The 19,556-nt window shown below is 34.8% G+C and overlaps 1 protein-coding gene across 5 annotated transcripts in view; it reads right to left on the minus strand.

The window, feature by feature from the left end:
• Positions 1-19,236, minus strand: part of Uxt (Uxt prefoldin-like subunit) — a 68,895-nt gene extending 49,659 nt beyond the window's left edge. Inside the window, exons 1-3 of one of the 5 annotated variants that reach the window (XM_090414589.1) lie at positions 19,145-19,236; positions 9,341-9,447; positions 5,450-5,531 (exon numbers count right to left, since the gene is read on the minus strand). In XM_090414589.1, the coding sequence (XP_090270715.1) occupies positions 5,450-5,531; positions 9,341-9,408 (150 nt within the window). In that variant the 5' untranslated portion in view covers positions 9,409-9,447; positions 19,145-19,236. The other 4 variants (XM_090414588.1, XM_090414590.1, XM_090414591.1 and 1 more) reach the window with 4 other exon arrangements.
• Positions 19,237-19,556: the final 320 nt, after the last annotated feature.

Genomic DNA, 19,556 nt, shown 5'->3' on the forward strand with positions numbered 1-19,556 from the left:
ACTAAAATCATAATTGGCTTTTCATATATTTAGAAATAATGGTCTTTTTTCTGCTGATCCTGCTAAATTTTTAGCATCATCAAAGCTACCACGAGAAGAGACAGACATCCATCTATATCTTACTAAACTAATCAGATTTCGAATCAAACTCTTTATCACTAACATCACATGTATCAGCTGAAGTTTTATTGTTTTATATTTAACTTGTTTTGCATGTTATAAATATTTATAAATATAAATATTTATGAGCATTTGTAAAAATTCTGTAAGAAATACAATTTTCATAACTTAAATAGGAAATGTTTTCATAATAAGTTAAATATCAGTATTTTTATTCTCAGCTCTTTCAAATCCAAAATATGCATAATTCATCTTTTCAGTGTTAACCTTTTTCATCATTGGTTGTTATGTTTGTAATTTATCTGAATTCATTTTCTGCACTCAGTTGTCAGTATCTCATGCTCACCACTTTTAACTGCATACTATCTCAGCTCTGATCAAGTCTTATGGTAAGTTTTTAATTTTAACCTTCAAAAAATTTTACGCAGGTATATATATATATATATATATTAATTGGAAGTGAAATCAGGACAATACAACAAAAAGACAAACAAAAATTAATAACAGCTGAAATGAAGTTCGTGAGAAAAACTGCAGAGTATACTCTATTCGATTACAAAAGAAATGAAGAAATTATGAAAGAATTAAACCAGGAATCAGTAATAGAAAAAAAAATATATATATATAAAAGCATAAATGGATGGAACATGTAAGAATGAAAACAGAAAGATTACCAAAACAAGTATTACATTACAAACATTAGGAAAAAGAATACCAGGACATCCTCTAAAGAGATTCAACAATGACTCCTAAGGCCAGAACAGGCCACTCTAGGCCTAAATTCTTAAAAAGCATGATGATGATGTATATAAATTAATATCCTTCAATTAAAGCCTCATTAAATTTACCTTTTAAGCTTAGTTGTTAAAAAGGGAACTGCTCCATTGCTAAAAATAGCCCAGAGTTTTCTTTCGAAAATTTTACATAACATAATGGTAATGCTGGTTGCTTCGTAGGCTAGTTACTTGATATAAAGGAAGAAAATATCTAGAAAAGTAACAGCTGCTGTTACTTTTCCAAATGATTTCTAAAATCTTCTGAGTACAATATACGAACTGATATCACAAGTGTTCTTAATCGCAAACGTACTTAAACATTACAAAGCCCACGAGCAGCAAGGGAAGCAAGCCATAAGACTTGCTCTGAAGAATGTGTTTATCAATGAAATAAATTTTAAAATACAGGAGTTGCCAGAAGAGCCAATGACTTGCAAATCAACTGACAATAGTGCAGATCTTAATACAGCTATGAGATATACCAAAATTTTAAACTCTCAATCCCTGCAAAATTTTCTCAAAATCTTATTTTAAAATTTGGTCTCCAATCATGCTATTACAAAATCTAGTTGCAACAGAATTATGCAATGAACAAGGATATACATCAAGGAGCTATTACAAAGTTAATAAACAAAATTATTTTGACTAGCAGTGGCAAAGAAAAGAGGTACCAGAAATCCCATTAATACCAACTGTAATTGCAATTCGGTGTTTTCCTAGCATATGTTATATCAAAACATATGCTAGGAAATCAATAGAGAATGAAAGCAAACATTTGAAGTACTGAAATTTGATTGCTTCAGTCATGGGGATATATATGTGTCATTATATAAATTTAAGCTTGCATGACATAAAAATTATGATTAAAACTGTAATAAAAACTAAATATTTGTTTAAAGTAAAGAGCCAATAGGCTTCATTTCGGCGATGTAAAACATTATTAAATTAAGGGGATATTAAATCCCACATTGTTTTAAAACCGAATAAGAAACTCAAAGATCGGAATCAAAGAGTTTCATGCCGAATATAGTAACTATAAACGTATCAGCAACTACTAGCATAAGCTAAAGCACGTAGTTCAAGTACGTAGTACAAACTAGGGCAACTCGTTGCAAAGGTGGACAAAGTTCTGATCGCTATTCTTAGTATTTTCCATAATGTAAAACCCATCTTCTAGGAGATGTATGATGTTATACATTATGATAGGAAGTCACTACCCAGACCGGTTTTGATCTTTATTGAGATCTCATCAGTGAGTAGCTAGACCAAAGTATAATACTAAGGGTATAGCGAAAAGAACTTATATACTCTGCTATATGAGTTGTCAAAAAGGTGCACCCATAAATTATTTAAAGTAAAGAGCCAATAGGCTTCATTTCGGTGATGTAAAACATTATTTAAATTAAGGGGATATTAAATCTTACAATTTCCTGAGTATAAAATGTTATACTCAGGAAATGACAATCAAGGAAAAGAAGGAGTAGCCATAGTATTCAACACAAAATATGAGGCTAATCTTCTTGAATGGCAGGCAGTCTCAAGTAGAGCGATGTGGGCAAATATCAGAATGGGGAATTGGACAATGAGACTTATTTGTGCCTATGCTCCCACAGAAGGTTCTACTAAGGTAGAAGTGGAGGAATTTTTTGAGGCTTTAGAAAAAGCAACTGACACAATGAAAAAGGAAAAGTTGGTCCTTGTTGGTGATCTAAATAGCAGAGTAGGAAATGATTGTCAGACATACAAAAATATTTTGGGAAAATTTGGAGAAAAGAGCAAAGCTAATAATAATGGCAAATACCTGTTGGATTTCTGCTCAGGACGTGGACTGGTTATTACTAACACCATGTTCCAACATAAAAATGTGCACAAATTCACATGGAGAGAAGAGGCAAGGAATAAGAAAAGTTTCATTGACAATGTTATTGTTGTTAGTGATGTTTTCTCCCTGGTGCAGGACACTAGAGTGCATAGAGGATTAGAAATTGGAAGTGATCACTATTTAGTCTTGAGCAGGACAAAATTGAATTTCATATTGAAAAGAATAACATGTAAGAAAGTTTTAAAGCGAATAAAAGTTGAGCAGCTCTCAGGTGTGAATTGTGGACTAAAATACACAAAAATTATTGAAGAAAAAATGAAAGAGTTTCAGAATAGGAACCAAACCTTGGAGATTCAGTGGCAAGCCTTGCAGAAAACCCTTACTGATTCAGCCAGAGAGGCATGTGGTGAGGTTGTCTGCAAGGATAGAAAAATCAGAACTCCATGGTGGACACAGAAAGTTAAAGAGGCAGTGAAGAAAAAGAAGAAAGCATATCAAAAGTTCCTGGCAAATAAGTCAGCTTTTGCTCTTAGAGAATACAAAGACAAATGTAAGAAAGCGAAACACTGTGTAAAACTAGCTAAACAAAAGTCATGGGAGGACTTTGGCAAGTATATAGAAAATAAATATCAAGAAGGTGGCAAAATATTCTGGAGGTTGTTGAAGAAGTTTAGGAATGGAGGAAAGATTGCTGTAAGACGAGTTAGAGATGATAAAGGTGACATGAAAACAGAAGAAAAAGATATCCTTGAAGTATGGAGTAATTACTTCGAAAAATTGCTAAATGAAACAAGCAGTGATAGCACAATGGTAAAAAAACACTCAACAGGCATACAGTCAGGAATACATATCCATACTTGAAGTAGAAAAAGCCATCAAAGGCTTGAAATGTGGAAAGGCAGCAGGAGTAGATGTTATACAACCAGGAATGCTGAAGTATGGAGGTATAAGAGTCTTACAGTGGCTGCACTGCATAGTTCAGAAAGCCTGGACAGAGGGACGAATTCCCAATGATTGGAGCAGAGCTCTCATAGTACCCATATATAAAAAGGGAAATAAAACTGAATGTGAGAATTACAGAGGTTTTTATCTACTAAGTGTTCCTGGCATGAGCTATGCAAGTATACTTGAGAAACGGTTGAGAAGAATTGTGGAAGAAAAGCTTGGTGAAGAATGAGCTGGATTCAGGCCAAATAGAGGCTGTCAGGATCAGATCTTCACTTTACGACAAATAATGGAGAAATCATGGGGATATAACAAAGATCTCTATTTAAGTTTTGTCGATTTGGAAAAGGCATATGACAAGGTGCCAAGAGAGAAGCTATTCAATACGCTACATTATATGGTGTCAATAGGGCATTATATCAAGCAATACTTAGTCTTTATTTGAGTTGTAAGTTAGCAGTTAGAATTGAAGGAAGTACAGGAAGATGGTTTAATGTTAAATCTGGTGTGAGACAAAGATATACATTATCCTCTCTGTTATTCATTATATTTATGGATCACATTATGAAGTGGTATTAAGCATGATATCAGAATTGGAGATGTTAATGTCAGCTCTTTGCTTTATGCGGACGATGTTATACTTCTAAATATATCTGGTACAAGTTTGCAAGATTCCCTGACTAAATTGAATAACTGTTGTAATAGATATGGTATGAAGGTCAGCATTAGAAAGACAAAGACAATGAAAATAGGTAGAATTGTTGAAAATGTCAACAATTCAGCATTTCAGCTACTTAGGCAGCACGATTTTTAATGAAGATGGTAAATTAAATATGGAAATAGACAACAGAATCAACAAAGCTGGTATGGTATGGTATCTTATTCCATATGAAATTCATATGGAATAAGAGAGAAATTAGTTGGAACACTAAATTAGCTGTATACAAGACAGTGTTCAAACCAGTTTTCACTTATGGATCTGAGAGCTGGGTCAGAAGTAAAACATTGACCAAAGACTAGAGACCGCAGATATGAGAACCCTGAGAAAGATTAGAGGCATGAACAAATGGCATCAATGGCAATATCATATTAAAAACGAGGATATTAGGGAAGAACTTGACATTATCAGCATCCAGGAATGCGTTAGCAGAGCTAATCTCAGGTGGTATGGTCACAAACAGAATGGGCAAGGAAAGATTAGCAAAACAAGTGTTCTCTGCCCAGTTGGCGGTCAAACGATCCAGAGGAAGACCAAGATATAGGTAGATTCTATGGTACAAAGTGCCTTAGACAATAGAAATATAAGATCTGATAATGTTGGAGTCTTGACAAGTAACAGACTGATTTGGAGGAAACTTGTAGATAGGAAGTTAGTAATGATGCAAATTTTTCATGTGGTACTATCATATCCTGCACTTCTTGAGTGTACATGTCAGGAATTTGATGATTGATGATGAACTAATGAATGATGGGGTACAGTCTAACAGTGGCATGGATTTTCTTTGGAAGATAAGTTTCATTGCTTGATGTGAAATTGATTCATGTTTATTGTCAGACCGAAATAAATCTGATCTCTGGAGCAGGGTTTAAAGATTAACTAATCCTTAGCCAGCCTATGGTATTAAATGCACATCAGGTTTATAACCTTCCATGGATGACATTCACATAAAAATACTTCACATGCAAACTTGGATAAAGGATTAAACGAGAATATAATTTCTTGGCATTTTTAATTTACATTAAAAAAAATCACCATTTTAAATACATTTTAAGTAATATTACTGACCTGAATCCTTTCAATTACAGTTCTCAACTGTAGATATTCAGCTAACTTTGTACAAATTTTGTCTTGTTCATCTAGAACTTTTCTGATAAAATATTAAAAAAAGAAAATCATAAATCTAAGTTCATAAGTATATTTTATTATCCATCACTTCTAAAAGACATGAATACTCTTAAGTTAAAGAGGAACATAAATTCAGAAAGCCCTCTTCTTGATTTCATTCAGTCTAATATTATAGAGTGCTACATTAATTTGATATTAAAGTTTTGACTAAAAAATAATGCCAGGAGTTATTTTATTAAATAAAAATAATTGCTGCCACTGCCATCATAAATAGATTAAATTAATGATGAAAATTTATGATTTATTAGTTAACAGAATAATATAATCATATTATTATCATTATAGTATTATCCTGATAATACTGGATTGTGTGCATGACTGAATTATGGAGGGGGGGATAATAAAACATGGAAAAAAAATTTAAAAATCAAAAGAAATTCATTTTAATATAAATGAGACTAATTACCTTTTGAGTAAAAATAGCATGAATATTAACATTACTACATCAACATTTTGATCTTTGCATCAACATCATCACCTGGACACACACACACACTCACACACAGGAGACAAAAGTGACTTATTTAACACAACAATACAGAACTCCACCATAATGATGTTATGGTAAACTACAATATAACTAAACTATATAATCAATTATGAGGTCACTTAAGGATAAAAACTAAATAGCAGAAAGAGTAACTCCACATAGCCTGCAAGAAATGTAGAACTGACCTAGGCTTCTGATCTAATGTCCAATCCTTATCCTATTGTGCACCCCACAGGCTAGTAAATTTGGACCATGTTAGCCAAATTATTTTTATGTATTAACATAAAAATAATTAACATACAGAGCATATGAATGATACAATATAATCAAATGTCATGACAATTATTAAACAAGCTGATTACATGATCCTAACAAAGTCCCATTTTATCACTTTAAGGACATGACCCTTAGTGTCCACAGATGACCTCTTGTTCTCCCACTACTTATTATCCTATGCAATAATTCTCCTATAAATATCTGAGAAGTGTCCTTCCAATTTATAATACTCAATCACATCACCTTTTCTCCTGCATCTGCCAATCTCTGTAGAGCACATTCCTTAATCTGTCCTCACATTCAAGATCCTAAAGTCCTGACACATTCTCAATCATTTCTCTCTTAATGTTTCATTATCACCCAAATATCCATGTGACCAGACCTGCTGCATAGAAATCTCTGGCTTGATCAGCATGTACACAGTATCACAATCACCTCCTTATTCACTGTCTTTCTCATTTGGCAGCAATTTTCTGGATAACTTTCACAGTTTGCAATGTATTTCGCTGTACTTTAACTCTATTATCCCACCAGATTCCTTTATGCCACCTCTTGGAGAAGGAAAGTTCCACTTTCTCTGACCAAAGTGCACAAATTTACATTTGACAACATAGAACTGATATTCCCATTCATCTACCCAAATCACAAGCCTAGTGAAATAATTGTTGTAAATAATAACAGCTCTCTGCCATTACTAACCCCAATTTAGCATTATCAGCAAACAACTGAATATCTCTACTCAAACCTTGAACTATACCAGATATATAAATTAAACAATGGTAATCACAGAACAGGATCCTGTAGTATACACGTCCTGTCATCTGGAGACATCACACCCAAGTATACAACTCATCAGCTTTTATCAGCTAAGGTACCCTAGTAAGTAGGCTACTGACTGCCATCCCCATTTTCCTGAAATTTGTATAAGCAATCTCCTCTATCTAATATTGTCATTTTATTATAACATGTAACTAGGTTACGCAAGCAAGACCTCTCCTTAATATGTTTGCAATGGATAGGGTTAGCCTATTCCTGTCCATTGCAAACATGTTAAGGAAATGTCTCAACAAATTCTTACTTTAGGATGAATATGTTTCAGGATGTATCAGAAAACAATAATTAAGGGAAAATCTACATTTCATTGGTATATTTATATTATTAAATGGCGTAAATAATTATGTAAACCTATATTAATAAAATACAAACCATGTGTGAATGACTATCACATTTATGGAGGGAAAAAATAGTCAAGTACTGAAATGCACGCATTAGACAAATGAATTACCAATAATTTACATTTGTGATATTACATGGGTATACAATAAGTTGCTGCAAGGCAGAACAAATAATATGTCATCTTATAATATCTAAATATGCAGGGTCATATTCATGATGGGCATAATTTGAAAATAATAATAAGAGTGAAGAAAGATTGTTGTGCAAATAAACAGTGATTGATACATTCTCCTCATGCACTTCTAAACCTTCAATCCATCTCTCTAGGAATAAAATATGCTTTTCTAGCATGAAATATCCAATAAAGTAATCATTTAACAAGTCCAATGCATTGGTCACTTGGCCCCCACTTCTACCAAACATAGTCATTAGTCTGCAATCATTTTTTGTACTATTGGCAACATAAAGAAAGAAATAAAATGCTCAGCTTGATAAAAATTATAAGAGTAACTGATATTTTGGAATAAGTGTCTTATTCCATTCTGTGCAGAAAAAAAGTGAATTCATTTAAATAATACAAAAATAACATACATCCTCTGTCCAAAAAGAAACTGAACTTTTGCTAGAAATTAAAACACAGGCCAATTATAATTATTCAGATCATTTATTTCAATCAATATACTCTCCCTCACTCTTCGATATAGTGTTTGGCACGTTCAATTAATTCGTTATATGATTTTTTTTTATATCGGTTTTTGGGATACTGTTTAGGGTCATGGTTACTGCCGTTTCAACGTTTTTCAATGGTGTTGTATCGCTTTCCTTTCATTAGCAAATGAAGTCAGGGGAAGAGAAAGAAGTCACAGGGTGCTAAATCAGGTGAATACGGCGAGTGATCCAACACGCAAACTTGGTTTTTGCTCAAAAACCATCTCACAATGTTCGAACGATGAGATGGTGCATTATCATGCAAAAGTGACCAGCTGTGTGCATCACAATATTCATGCTGTATGAGACGAATTCCCACTATCAATCACTTCAAAACTTCGAGATAAAACTCGCCATTGACCGTTTGGTGATTTTAATGAATAATGAACCCTTGCAGGTTCAATTGTTCAATTCAATACATTTTTTGATCGTCGATCAACTTGTGGTGCACAGTTGATTTTGGAATCCCCAATTCATCTTCAATCAATCTCACGGCCAATTTCAGGTCATGGACAATCATGCATTTTTGGATGTTAACTTTGCTCAGTCCAGTTTTTGGACGGCCCGGCTTTTTGTCGTCCTCAAGCATCTCACAACAACTTTGAAATCACTTAAACCACTCGTAAACTTGAGTATGGGATAAGAATTCATCACTGTATGCTTTTTGAAGCATTTGATGTGTTTCGGTAAAACTTTTACCAAGTTTAACACAAAAGTCAATCGTAGCTCTCTGTTTGAAACTCATTTTCCGACATTCATCAAAACACACTGTCACTCTTGGCACTATAACTCAGCTTCTAATGAAACAAATGTCATAAACAGTTGACACAACATTAATGAATGTTACCACTTTCGACAACAAAAAAATACAACAGGTGGCGCCACTAGTTTCTTCTATTTTCGAAAAGTTGGGTTTCTTTTTGGACAGAGGGTGTACTTTAAAATATGCTTAAATAATTTTCCATAATTCAGAACATTCAATGCTGAGTGAATGAGTGGAGCGTTTGTTCACATATGACAAGAGGGAAAAAAATGATGAAAGACTTCACATATGACAAGAGGGAAAAAAATGATGAAAGACTAATAATCATATTTATAAAGAAAATATTATATTTGCTTACTTTAAGTCTGCACGAAGAACATTATTCAAAAAATGTTCATAAGCAATAATATCTGGCTGATTTTGCATCGCTGGTAAGCCAAACGAACTTCTCTATGCAGTTGAAAACTGTAATATAAAAGTTAATAACAGAAGTGAAAAAAATGTTTAATTTGAGTAATTTTTATTAACATAACTTTTTTAAGTCATAATCTGCAAAAAAATATCATAATATCTACTCTGTTTACATTATTACTTCATAATTAATTCTGTTACTTCTGAAACCACTTGAATAAATATCTGTTGTAAAGTTGTTTTATTTCTAGATTACTATGGTCTACCGCTAAACTACTACTTCATTTTCTTCTGCTTTGTTTATAATTATTATTCCGGACCTCCAAGGAGTCATGACTGATCATAGATAAAGGGTAATTTCTGTGAAATAATGGAAATTGCCAATTCTAATTCAAACCTCTTTTACTGCTTTGGGTATTATATTCAATATCACTTCAAGATTCACGTGCTGCATTCCACTTATTCTGCCTATTTATTTACGAAAGGTCCCTCCTGAAAATGCTTCTGCTTGGCTTACTTAAGCTAACAGAAGATTAATTAACAGTAAATAATTATCTACTACTGCTGGTTAAAACTATCAGTCGTTTAATGAAGTAAAGTTTATATTAACTAAACAAATGTGATTATTCAATAAGAAAAATGGTGAACAACTACAGGAAATAACTAATCGTTTGTTCAACAATTAATTTCCAAGGTAGTTTGAAAATTCGAATTTTCATAAAAAGCAGGCCTTACTTAATTTGCTGTCCATAAATGCAGTCTGAATTTGACATTTAACCACACCAATCATGAGAAAAACAAAGGATCTTTTGGAGTGTGATAAAGGGCTTATTGTGGGTGCCCATCTGGGTGGAGTTCGAAAACAGCAGAGCTGACTGGTTTCTCAAAAAGGTAAGATATCTCAGGTGTTAATCAGGAGAAAAAACATCATCTGAGAGGGTATGTACAGACAAACAAAACTTCATGTGTGCAGCAATTGACTGAAGCATTTAATGAAGGCTGTTCCCAACCCATTTCTCACCAAACTATGCATAGGGAATTGAAGAGGATTGGTATTGGCAGCCTATACAGAAACCACTGATTTCTGCAAAAAGCCAGACAGCTTGTCTACAACGGAGTCAGGAACACCACGACTGGACACAGGAAAAAAGTCATGTGGTCTGATAAGTCATGGTACACCTTGTTCTGTAACACAGAAGGAAAAAAAGGCTTAATTAATGTAATTTTCATTAATATAACTTTTTAAAAGTCATAATCTGCAAAAAAAATATTATATAATATCTACTCTATTTACGCTGTTACTTCGTAATTAATTCTGTTACTTTCTGAAACCACTTTAATAAATATCTGTTGTAAAGCTGTTTTATGTTCAGATTACTGTGGTCTACCATTAAAACTCGCACTTAATTTTCTTCTGCTTTGTTTAGTAATATGTAGATACAGATGTGTGCATATTCCTATCAATGCCCAATGATAGGCAGAGTTTGGCAGGAGCCCAATGAAGTAATGAACCCAACCTGCCTTATATACACATAACTCAAGGTTCTGCAGGTGGTGTGGGGCATGTTCTGTTGGTACAGAATGGGTCCTCTGATATTACTGGATGGTAAGGTGTCTTCCAAGAAATATCTGAACATTGTTGCTGATCAATTCCATCCTACAATGTTAACTTGGATATTGGATGGATAATGAGACCGGAACAGACCAATATGGTTTATACCCATAATTAGTGTTACGATGATGATGAATGTTAACTTTTCATTCAGCAGGTGATGGTGGTTTCATGGACAACAATGCTAATGTCCATCGCTCAAGAATTGTTCAGCAGTGGTTCAGTGAGCATGACAGCGACTTCCACCATCCTCCTTGATCACCACAATACTCGGATCTGGAGAATGCATGGGACATGTTAGAAAAACAGACCTGGGAGCAAAGGCCTCTTCTATCAAATATGAGTGACAAGTTTTTTGCTGTCTGGTAAATCCTGATATGTTGTAGACACAATCCAATACCTTGTGGAATCTATGCCAAACTGCACATGCTGTAATTCAGGCTAAAGATGGTCCAACATGATATTAAATAAAACTTTCTAATTCAATGGCCGGTATGTGTAGATAAATGAGTGGCTGATGGACAGATATCAAAGTATGGTGTATGGGAGAGTTGAGTCAGGAGAAGACAGGTGACTTGGTGTACTGCAGGTTTCAGCTATAAATTAGTCCTTTGCAGTTTATCCATTTCTCACCCACCCCAACCTAATTTGCTCCAATTTATGCAGCATTTCATGTGGAGTCCTGTTAATTGCTTTTGCAAAGTCCAGCAGTGTCACTGAGTGACCATTTCCTTTATCCAATTAAACTGCTTTATTATAAAAAAGGAAATTACTAAGGCAAGACTTACCCTTCACAAAAGCATGTTGGCCCTATAAAGTATCATATTCCTATCTACCCAGTCTTGAATTCTGTCTTCTATTTACCAACTTTTCCAATACTTTAACCAACACTCCTGAAATACTGATCAGCTCATAAATTGTTACTTCTGTCTTGTCCTTCTCATGTATGCAATTCAACTATTTTATCCTCTTTCCACTCACCCGCCATCTTCCCAGAACTGCAGCTTAAATTAAACAGCCTGCTCAGAGGTGACAAGTTCCTTGCACATTTTTGCAGTATACAAGCTGATATGCCATCTAATCCCATGGCAGTGTTTGCATTAAAGTTCTGAAACATCATAAGTACTAAAAATTCAATCTACCTTTACATCTATTCAGTCAATGACACACCTGGCACTGCAATATCTCCACCTGGATGCACCTTTGTAAAATGATCACTCAGTAACTCAACTATTTCATTTACATCAGCACTCATTAATGTCATCTTTTCATAATCATTATTCTTTTTACTCATCATATATCTCTTTTGGATTTCTTCTGGCCCCGTCAGTTAGCTTTCTATCATAATTATCTTTAGCCTCCTTATCATACAAGTCATGCTTCAAGTCCATGAGCTGTACATAATATACCCTGTAATCCTCATGGGCTTCCTGATTACCTTTTATCTATATTCCCTCCACAATTTTTTCTTTTTCTGCAACCCCTGTTTATTGATGAAATTCATCTATCTAACTCCCACCTCATTTTTCCTCCTGACTCTGGGTATAAATTCTGATACTGATCTCTTTAAATACCCCATTACCATCTCTCATGCACTGGTAAGAGATAATAGATAAATAAATAAAATATGAGAAGCACTAGGAAAAGGAAAACAAGGAGGAAAAAGCAATGAAACTAAATGAATTTTGATATAACATAACATGCCGGGAGCCATATGAGTAAGCAAAAAAACAATTAATATGCACCATGCATTTTGTGAAATGCAACTGCTAATAATAATTAAGGTAAGAAACAGACTTTTCAGGCTACTGCTACCACAATGAAAAGTTTCAGGTTTCCTTTGGCAGTATAACTCTGTGTAACTGCAAAAGGAAATGAATCTGAAATTATTTTCATTGTGATAGAAATAGTTATTATCCAAATGGTACATCTAACTTTATCCCTCTCATGCATGAATTTCTGAAATGGTGATTAAAAAAATAATTTAAGTATTTTTAGGATGTAAGAAAACACTGTAAATTTCATTTCAATTTTTTTCATACATTCAATCCAATTTTCAATCCTGTCCACTGTAGTGGACTACATGCATTTAGGAGTGCACTGCATGCATCAGAGGTTAAAAAACATGTCTCATAGAGCTGTGAAGTAAACCAATAGTAGCCATCCACCACAGTGGACATGTGCATGAGAGGGTTATATTAAAAATATCACATCGAAGGAGAAAAATAGAAAAGTAATATTTTCTCCCCTCCCCCCATTCATTCTTCCAGATTTTCCTATATCTCCTTTCCTTTACTCACTTTTTCTCTATCCATCCCTTGCTATGCTTAGATACTAAGTGGTCTTATTACGGCATCGTCTATCCTATAAAAAGTGATAAGTGTAAAGCACAGTTTTAGTTTTTGTATTTTCATAATAATTTTATGATATAGGGAAACTAGAGCTATTAGGGAGGGAGGAAGTGGATATGCAGACATCAGGGAGGCAGCTGAGTGTAAGAATGTGTATAATATTCCTGAGCTAGTACAAAGGACAACAAATCAGAATGGGATAGTTAGTATAAGGCATCAAGACAGGGGTGGGACTAACAGGCTTCTGCATTTCATGTATACTAATGCCAGTATTAGGAACAAGAAGGAAGAATTTTTGGCCTTGGTTGGCTCTTCCTGGCCACAGGTTATTGGCATTAGTGAGACATGGCTGACAGAAGATGATATAACTAGTGGGATAAAATGTGAAGGGTATAGTCTGTTTAGGAGGGACAGAGAGAAAAGAATGGGGGGGGAGAGAGAACTGTAATTGATGATAGCTGATAAACTGCAACCAAGGAGAATTGAAGTTGAACTGCAGGATAGTGAAGAGAGCACATTTGAGGCTATTTGGTGTGAGATTGAGACTAGTGGAACAAAATATACAGTTGGGTGCTGCTATAGACCAGGTGATGGAATAGATGGTGGAGATAGTATGCATAAGCAAACAGATGCAATGAGTGGAAGGAGGGTAATTATTATGGGGGATTTCAACTATGGTAACATTGACTGGAAGGAGGAGAGGACACATGGGAGGAGGGAATTGGATTTTATGCAGTTATTAAGGGATAACTACCTGAGACAGCATGTAATGGAATATACTAGGGGTTCGAGAGTGCTTGCATCTGAGAATTTGACTGTAATGAATATGACCACGTTGCCACTAATTGGTGAGAGTGATCATAAGGTCTTGACCTGGGAGGTGGCTAAATGTGTGGAATTTTCAATTAAGAAAGGGTACATGTGGAATTACCAGGCTGGCAAGTATGACAAGTTTAGGAGATTGCTTGGTTCAGTGCCATGGCATGTAAAACTGAAAGGGCTGGAGGTTGATAGTGCATGGGAAGCAGTAAAGGAACGTTTGAAGGAGGTAATGGCTGATTGTATACTACCTAGAATCCGGATAGTAAATGAAGTAGGGGTTAAATGGATGAATAACACCATTAAGCTTGAGCTGCAAAAAAAAAAAAAAAAAAAAAAGAAACAACTGTGGAGAGAATTTAAGGAGAAAGGTGACCTGCAGGCCCATGAACAGTATAAAGCACAGGCCAGAAGGGTAACGGTATGGTAAGAAAAGCAAAGGCGGATTATGAAAGGAAATTAGCCATGCAAGCTAAAGAGAATCCCAAACAGTTTTTTTGATATGCTGCAAATAAAAGAAAAAATGTATACAGTAGAATGATTTTAAGGAATGCCGATGGTAGGGAGGTAACTGAATCAGTTGATATAGTGGAATTACTGAGCGAGCACTTTGCAAGAGTATATCATCCAGGTGATGATATTGCAGGAAAGAAGGAACCAATAGCTTATATGGGAATTGAGATGAATGAAATGGAGGTGAATAGTATATTACAAAACCTTAATGTGAATACATCTGTGGAATTGGATGGTATACCAGCTCAGGTCTTACGTGAAGTGGCTAAAAAATCGTCAGTGCCCTTGACATTTTTTGTTTAATTTGAGTCTTGGGGTCTGGGTTAGTCCTGAGGGGGGTGGAAAGAGTGGAAAATAGTTCCACTGCATAAAGGAGGTTCCACGACTGCTGTTGCAAATTACCGACCGATCAGCATATCAGGAGTCGTTGTCAAGGTTTTGGAGAAAGTAGTGAAGAGAAAATACAGGAATGGATAGATGAAAATGGGATACTGTATGGGGGACAGAATGGTTTTGTGAAGAGCAGATCATGCCTCACTAACTTGCTTACGTTTTATAACACAGTGATGGCTGAACTGGGTAATGGGTATACAGTGATACTGCTGGACCTTGCTAAGGCCTTTGACAGGATACCACATGGAATTCTAATCATAATTTAATCACAATAAACTGCAGCATATGGGGATAGATATAGGGTTGGTAAAATAGATAGGAGGGTGGTTGATGGAAAGATGAGTAGTTTATTCGGGGGTAGAGTCCAAAAGATGACCTGTGACTAGTGGTGTGCCACAGGGTTCTGTTCTTGGACCACTACTATTTAATTTGTTCGTTAACGACATAGGAAAGGATCTGAGAAGAACTGTTCATTTGTTTACTGATGATGCAAAGTTGGGTAGAGCAATAGTAAATGCACATGATCTCAAAATTTTGCAGGATGATTTGGATAGATTGGAGGACTAGGCTAAAGAGAATGGATGTCAATTTAATGTGACAAAGTGTAAGGTTATGCATTTTGGGGTGAAAAGATTAGCAGTAGTATGCCACAGTGGTGGATTTGTACTCCAGGAGATTGACGAGGCCAGGGATTTGGGAATGTTGGTGGATAGGGAGTTGAAGTTTAGGGGGGCACATTGCAAAAGTGGCTAAATCAGCCCATCAAATCACTTGGTTACTGAAGAATACTTTGACGAGCAGACAAGCAAGAGTTTGTTCCTCTGTATCGAGCCTTGATAAGACCCCATCTAGACTCTTGTGCCCAGATATGGGTGCCAGGGTTTCTTCTCAATGGAGAGGAGGTGGAGAGAATCCAGAGACAAGTGACCAAGATGATAGCAGGTCTATGGAATGAACCTTATGAGAATAGGTTGAAGATTTGTGGGTTGCAGAAATTGGTTGATAGGCGGAAAAGGGGTGATATGATTGAGACATTCAAATTACTGAGGGTTTCTGTAAGATTAATTCAGAGGATATTTTTCAGAACAGGACTGGTGGTGGGAGGACTAGGGGCCATCCATGGAAACTGGGCAAGAGTGTGGTTAACAAGGGTGTTAGAACTAGGTTTTTTACTTGGAGAGTGGTGAATGAGTGGAATAAGTTGCCAGAGTCTGTTGTTGGTGCCATGACTGTGAATGAGTTCAAGGCAAAGTATGATAGATACTGTGTGGATGTTGAATTGTTGTTCTTGACATGATGTTTAGGGCCTCCCTCAATGAGTCTAAGGACCCCTTGGAGTTGCCCGTAATAGTAATAATAATATTTGGGCCACTGCTGTTTAAAATATAAAGCAATAATAATGGCAATGAATGATTTGAAGGAAAATATCTAGCTGTTTTCTAATGATGCAAAAATTGAAATAGACAAGAGCTAAATCCACAAGATTTTGTGGATTTATCTTAAATCCACAAAATTTTGCTTACATTTTGTGTTTAAATCCACAAAATTTTGTGGATTTAAACACTGACAGTACGAACAAAGGCTAACAGCTGCCAGACAAATGTGTAAGGTTTTGCAGTTTGAGTGAAAATATTACAAATTGTATTACATCAATGGAAACTGACTAATTTATTAATGAGGATAACAATTTGTAGGTATATTGTGAACAGGTAGTCAATGTTTCTGAGGACATTGTAAAAGTGGGACAAATAATACAATGGACCACTTGAAAGTTGAAAAATAAACTAACAATAGAGATAAAAAAGTTATTATCCCTCTTTATAAGGCTTGACACAACCAAGTTTGGACTATCGCAAAGATTTGGTTGCATGTTCTTTTTAGTAAGAATGAGGAAACAGCAGAGAAGAAACAGAGAAGAGTGGCTAAGATATTAACTAGTCTGGAGAATGCAATCTATGGGGTCAAACTTAATGTTTGGTGGTTACATTCTGATATTGTTAATACCTCATGACCATCTCTCATGCAATGGTTAACTGGCAGAAGAGCGGATATAGTAACAACTTAAGTTACTAAAGGGGAATGTGATAGATGAAAAGGAAAATTTTTCAATACATGACAAAAGGGAAAAGAACATGGGATCACTGTCGGATGTAATGTAGTAGTAGTGTAGTTAACAAGGATTATTGTACAAACACCTCAATCGATTCTGAAGACTCATCATGATAGACCCAAACTATATCTACCATACCTTTGAACCCATTAACAGACAAAGTAATTGCAACTATCTCTTGGTTGCCAGACACAGCTGTGGTTGCACCAGACAGCTGTGTGGATGTGATGAGCAGACTTTTTGCTTGGCAAGGCAGTAAATGAGTGGAACAAACTGCCAACTGAACAAGGTTTAAAAAGTAAGGTATGGTAGCACCATACAAAGAACAATTGATGTCGACCTTCTGAAATTAGTATTCACACTCTGTGGAAATGCCTGTATTATAATAATAATTCAGAAAGAGTGGGAGATAAGGATATCTTGATGAAAATTACTCCCTTTCTCTTTTCCTCTTCATCATCAGATAAAGCTAAAATATGTGAATAGTGGGGATATATTATCATCAGTCTTGGAGATTTTCCATGGTTCAGGATGTCTTTATTAACTAACCTCCATTCATGACAAAGATCCACAGTAGTCGCATCTTCAACTCAATCAGACTCAAAACAACCTTTGGCAATGCATTCTTGCTTGCCCACCATTATTTCCATATGTTCTCCTCCTCCTCTTACCACAAATTATATAACTTCCAGGGATACAAGAAACCATTATCAGCATGTAAAAATCCTCTCACCAATTTAAAAATCTTCCCTATTCACTAAGGCCAGAAATTTAAATTTCACAAATCTACTATTCTCTGCTACAGCAGATATGAGAATTCACCATATAGTAATACAAAATATAAAAAAATATATCTGTTGATGTTAAAAATCAACTGATATAATTTCAACCTAATAAATACCTGGCTTCATCAGCATATATATTTTGATTGGATACATTACTCTAAATTCTGCTGATATTTCACCAAATAGAAATATTTCAATAGACTATAGACCAAAAGAAACTTATCAAAATTTCAGATGCTGCTGCAAGTATAGTGCTTCTTGAAGTCCACTTTTTTCCTCAATTATGAGAAAAGTGGGCAGGATACTTAAGTTTATCCTCAGTGGGAAAACTCTGCCTATGCAAATATTCCAATATAAGTCCGCCAGACTTCGTATGCACTCTAGAAATGCCTTACTAAATATAAGTCCTACAAATTCTTTTAACTCTTTCTTATTGGAGTGTTTAGAAATTTTACATTACCCATGCATTAATATTTGTTTATTTTTATCTACTTTGTTGAGATGTAAGGATAGTGACATACTATTATTATTATTACGTGACACCTCTAGGGAGTCCAAAGACTCATCGAGGGAGAGTGTGCTAACAGCATCGACCAACCTTTGCTGGATATCCCAGTTTTCCCCCATGAACAAAAGTTAGCATCATTCATTCATATTCATTTAGAATATGTGCAGTCTCCGGATTAAGGAGGTCATCACTCTAACTCATCATTGCGTGATTCGGTTCTGCTGACAGCTGAATCAACATTCACTAGAAGTGACATGTCTATCTATTCAAAATGAAAAACTGTTGACCACAGTCCATTTTTCTCTGTTACAATTTTCTTACAAAATTTTTTCAACTATTTTAGCCGCTGACCAAGTATTTATAAGGTGTAAACTTAAAACTACTTTTGTAAATCTAAAAACGTTAAGAAAAACAAAAATCACATTTCGGCAAAAACGACGCTCAGTGAACAGAATTATTAACTTTCATTCTTAATTTTGATATTACTTTATAAAATATGCCGGCTTCCAAAACTCAGCTGTTCACTGCAAAGGCTGCAGATTTGAATCCCTTGCTCAAATACTGATGTTCGTTAAACATACTGTGCAGAAGTTTCTCTCTTTTTTTTTTTTAAAGTTGAAATAGGAAAATGCATAGCACACTCGCACAATTAATACATACCGTTAGAGATCATGAAATCGTTGTAATTGGCTATCGTACTTTCTTCCCCGAATGCCAATTATTATTATTATTTATTTATTTTTTAAATACCGCAATCTTTTATATAGCGATTATCGGCAATTTCTCTATTTATATAAAGAGAGTTTCTTAAGTATATTTCATTGTAAAATTATTACATAAAGTGGGGAAAAAAATAAAAAATCAAATTAAATTTGAGATCGCTCCATGTGATATATATATTTTTTACTGATCTCAAATATTTACATATGCACAATAACAATTGTCTTAAGTGACATTCCAACACGTTATTTTAAAAATTACAGCAACTAAGTGCTGCAGATTATGTTCATTTTACACATTAGATTTCTATGAAAAAAAATTGAATAATTTTTATTATTAAAATTATGATTAT

This window comes from Typopeltis vanoorti, chromosome 25 (genome assembly GCF_054136105.1).
Source record: "Typopeltis vanoorti isolate ZY-2024b chromosome 25, IOZ_Tvanoo_1.0, whole genome shotgun sequence".
NCBI classification, from domain to species: Eukaryota; Metazoa; Arthropoda; class Arachnida; order Uropygi; family Thelyphonidae; genus Typopeltis; species Typopeltis vanoorti.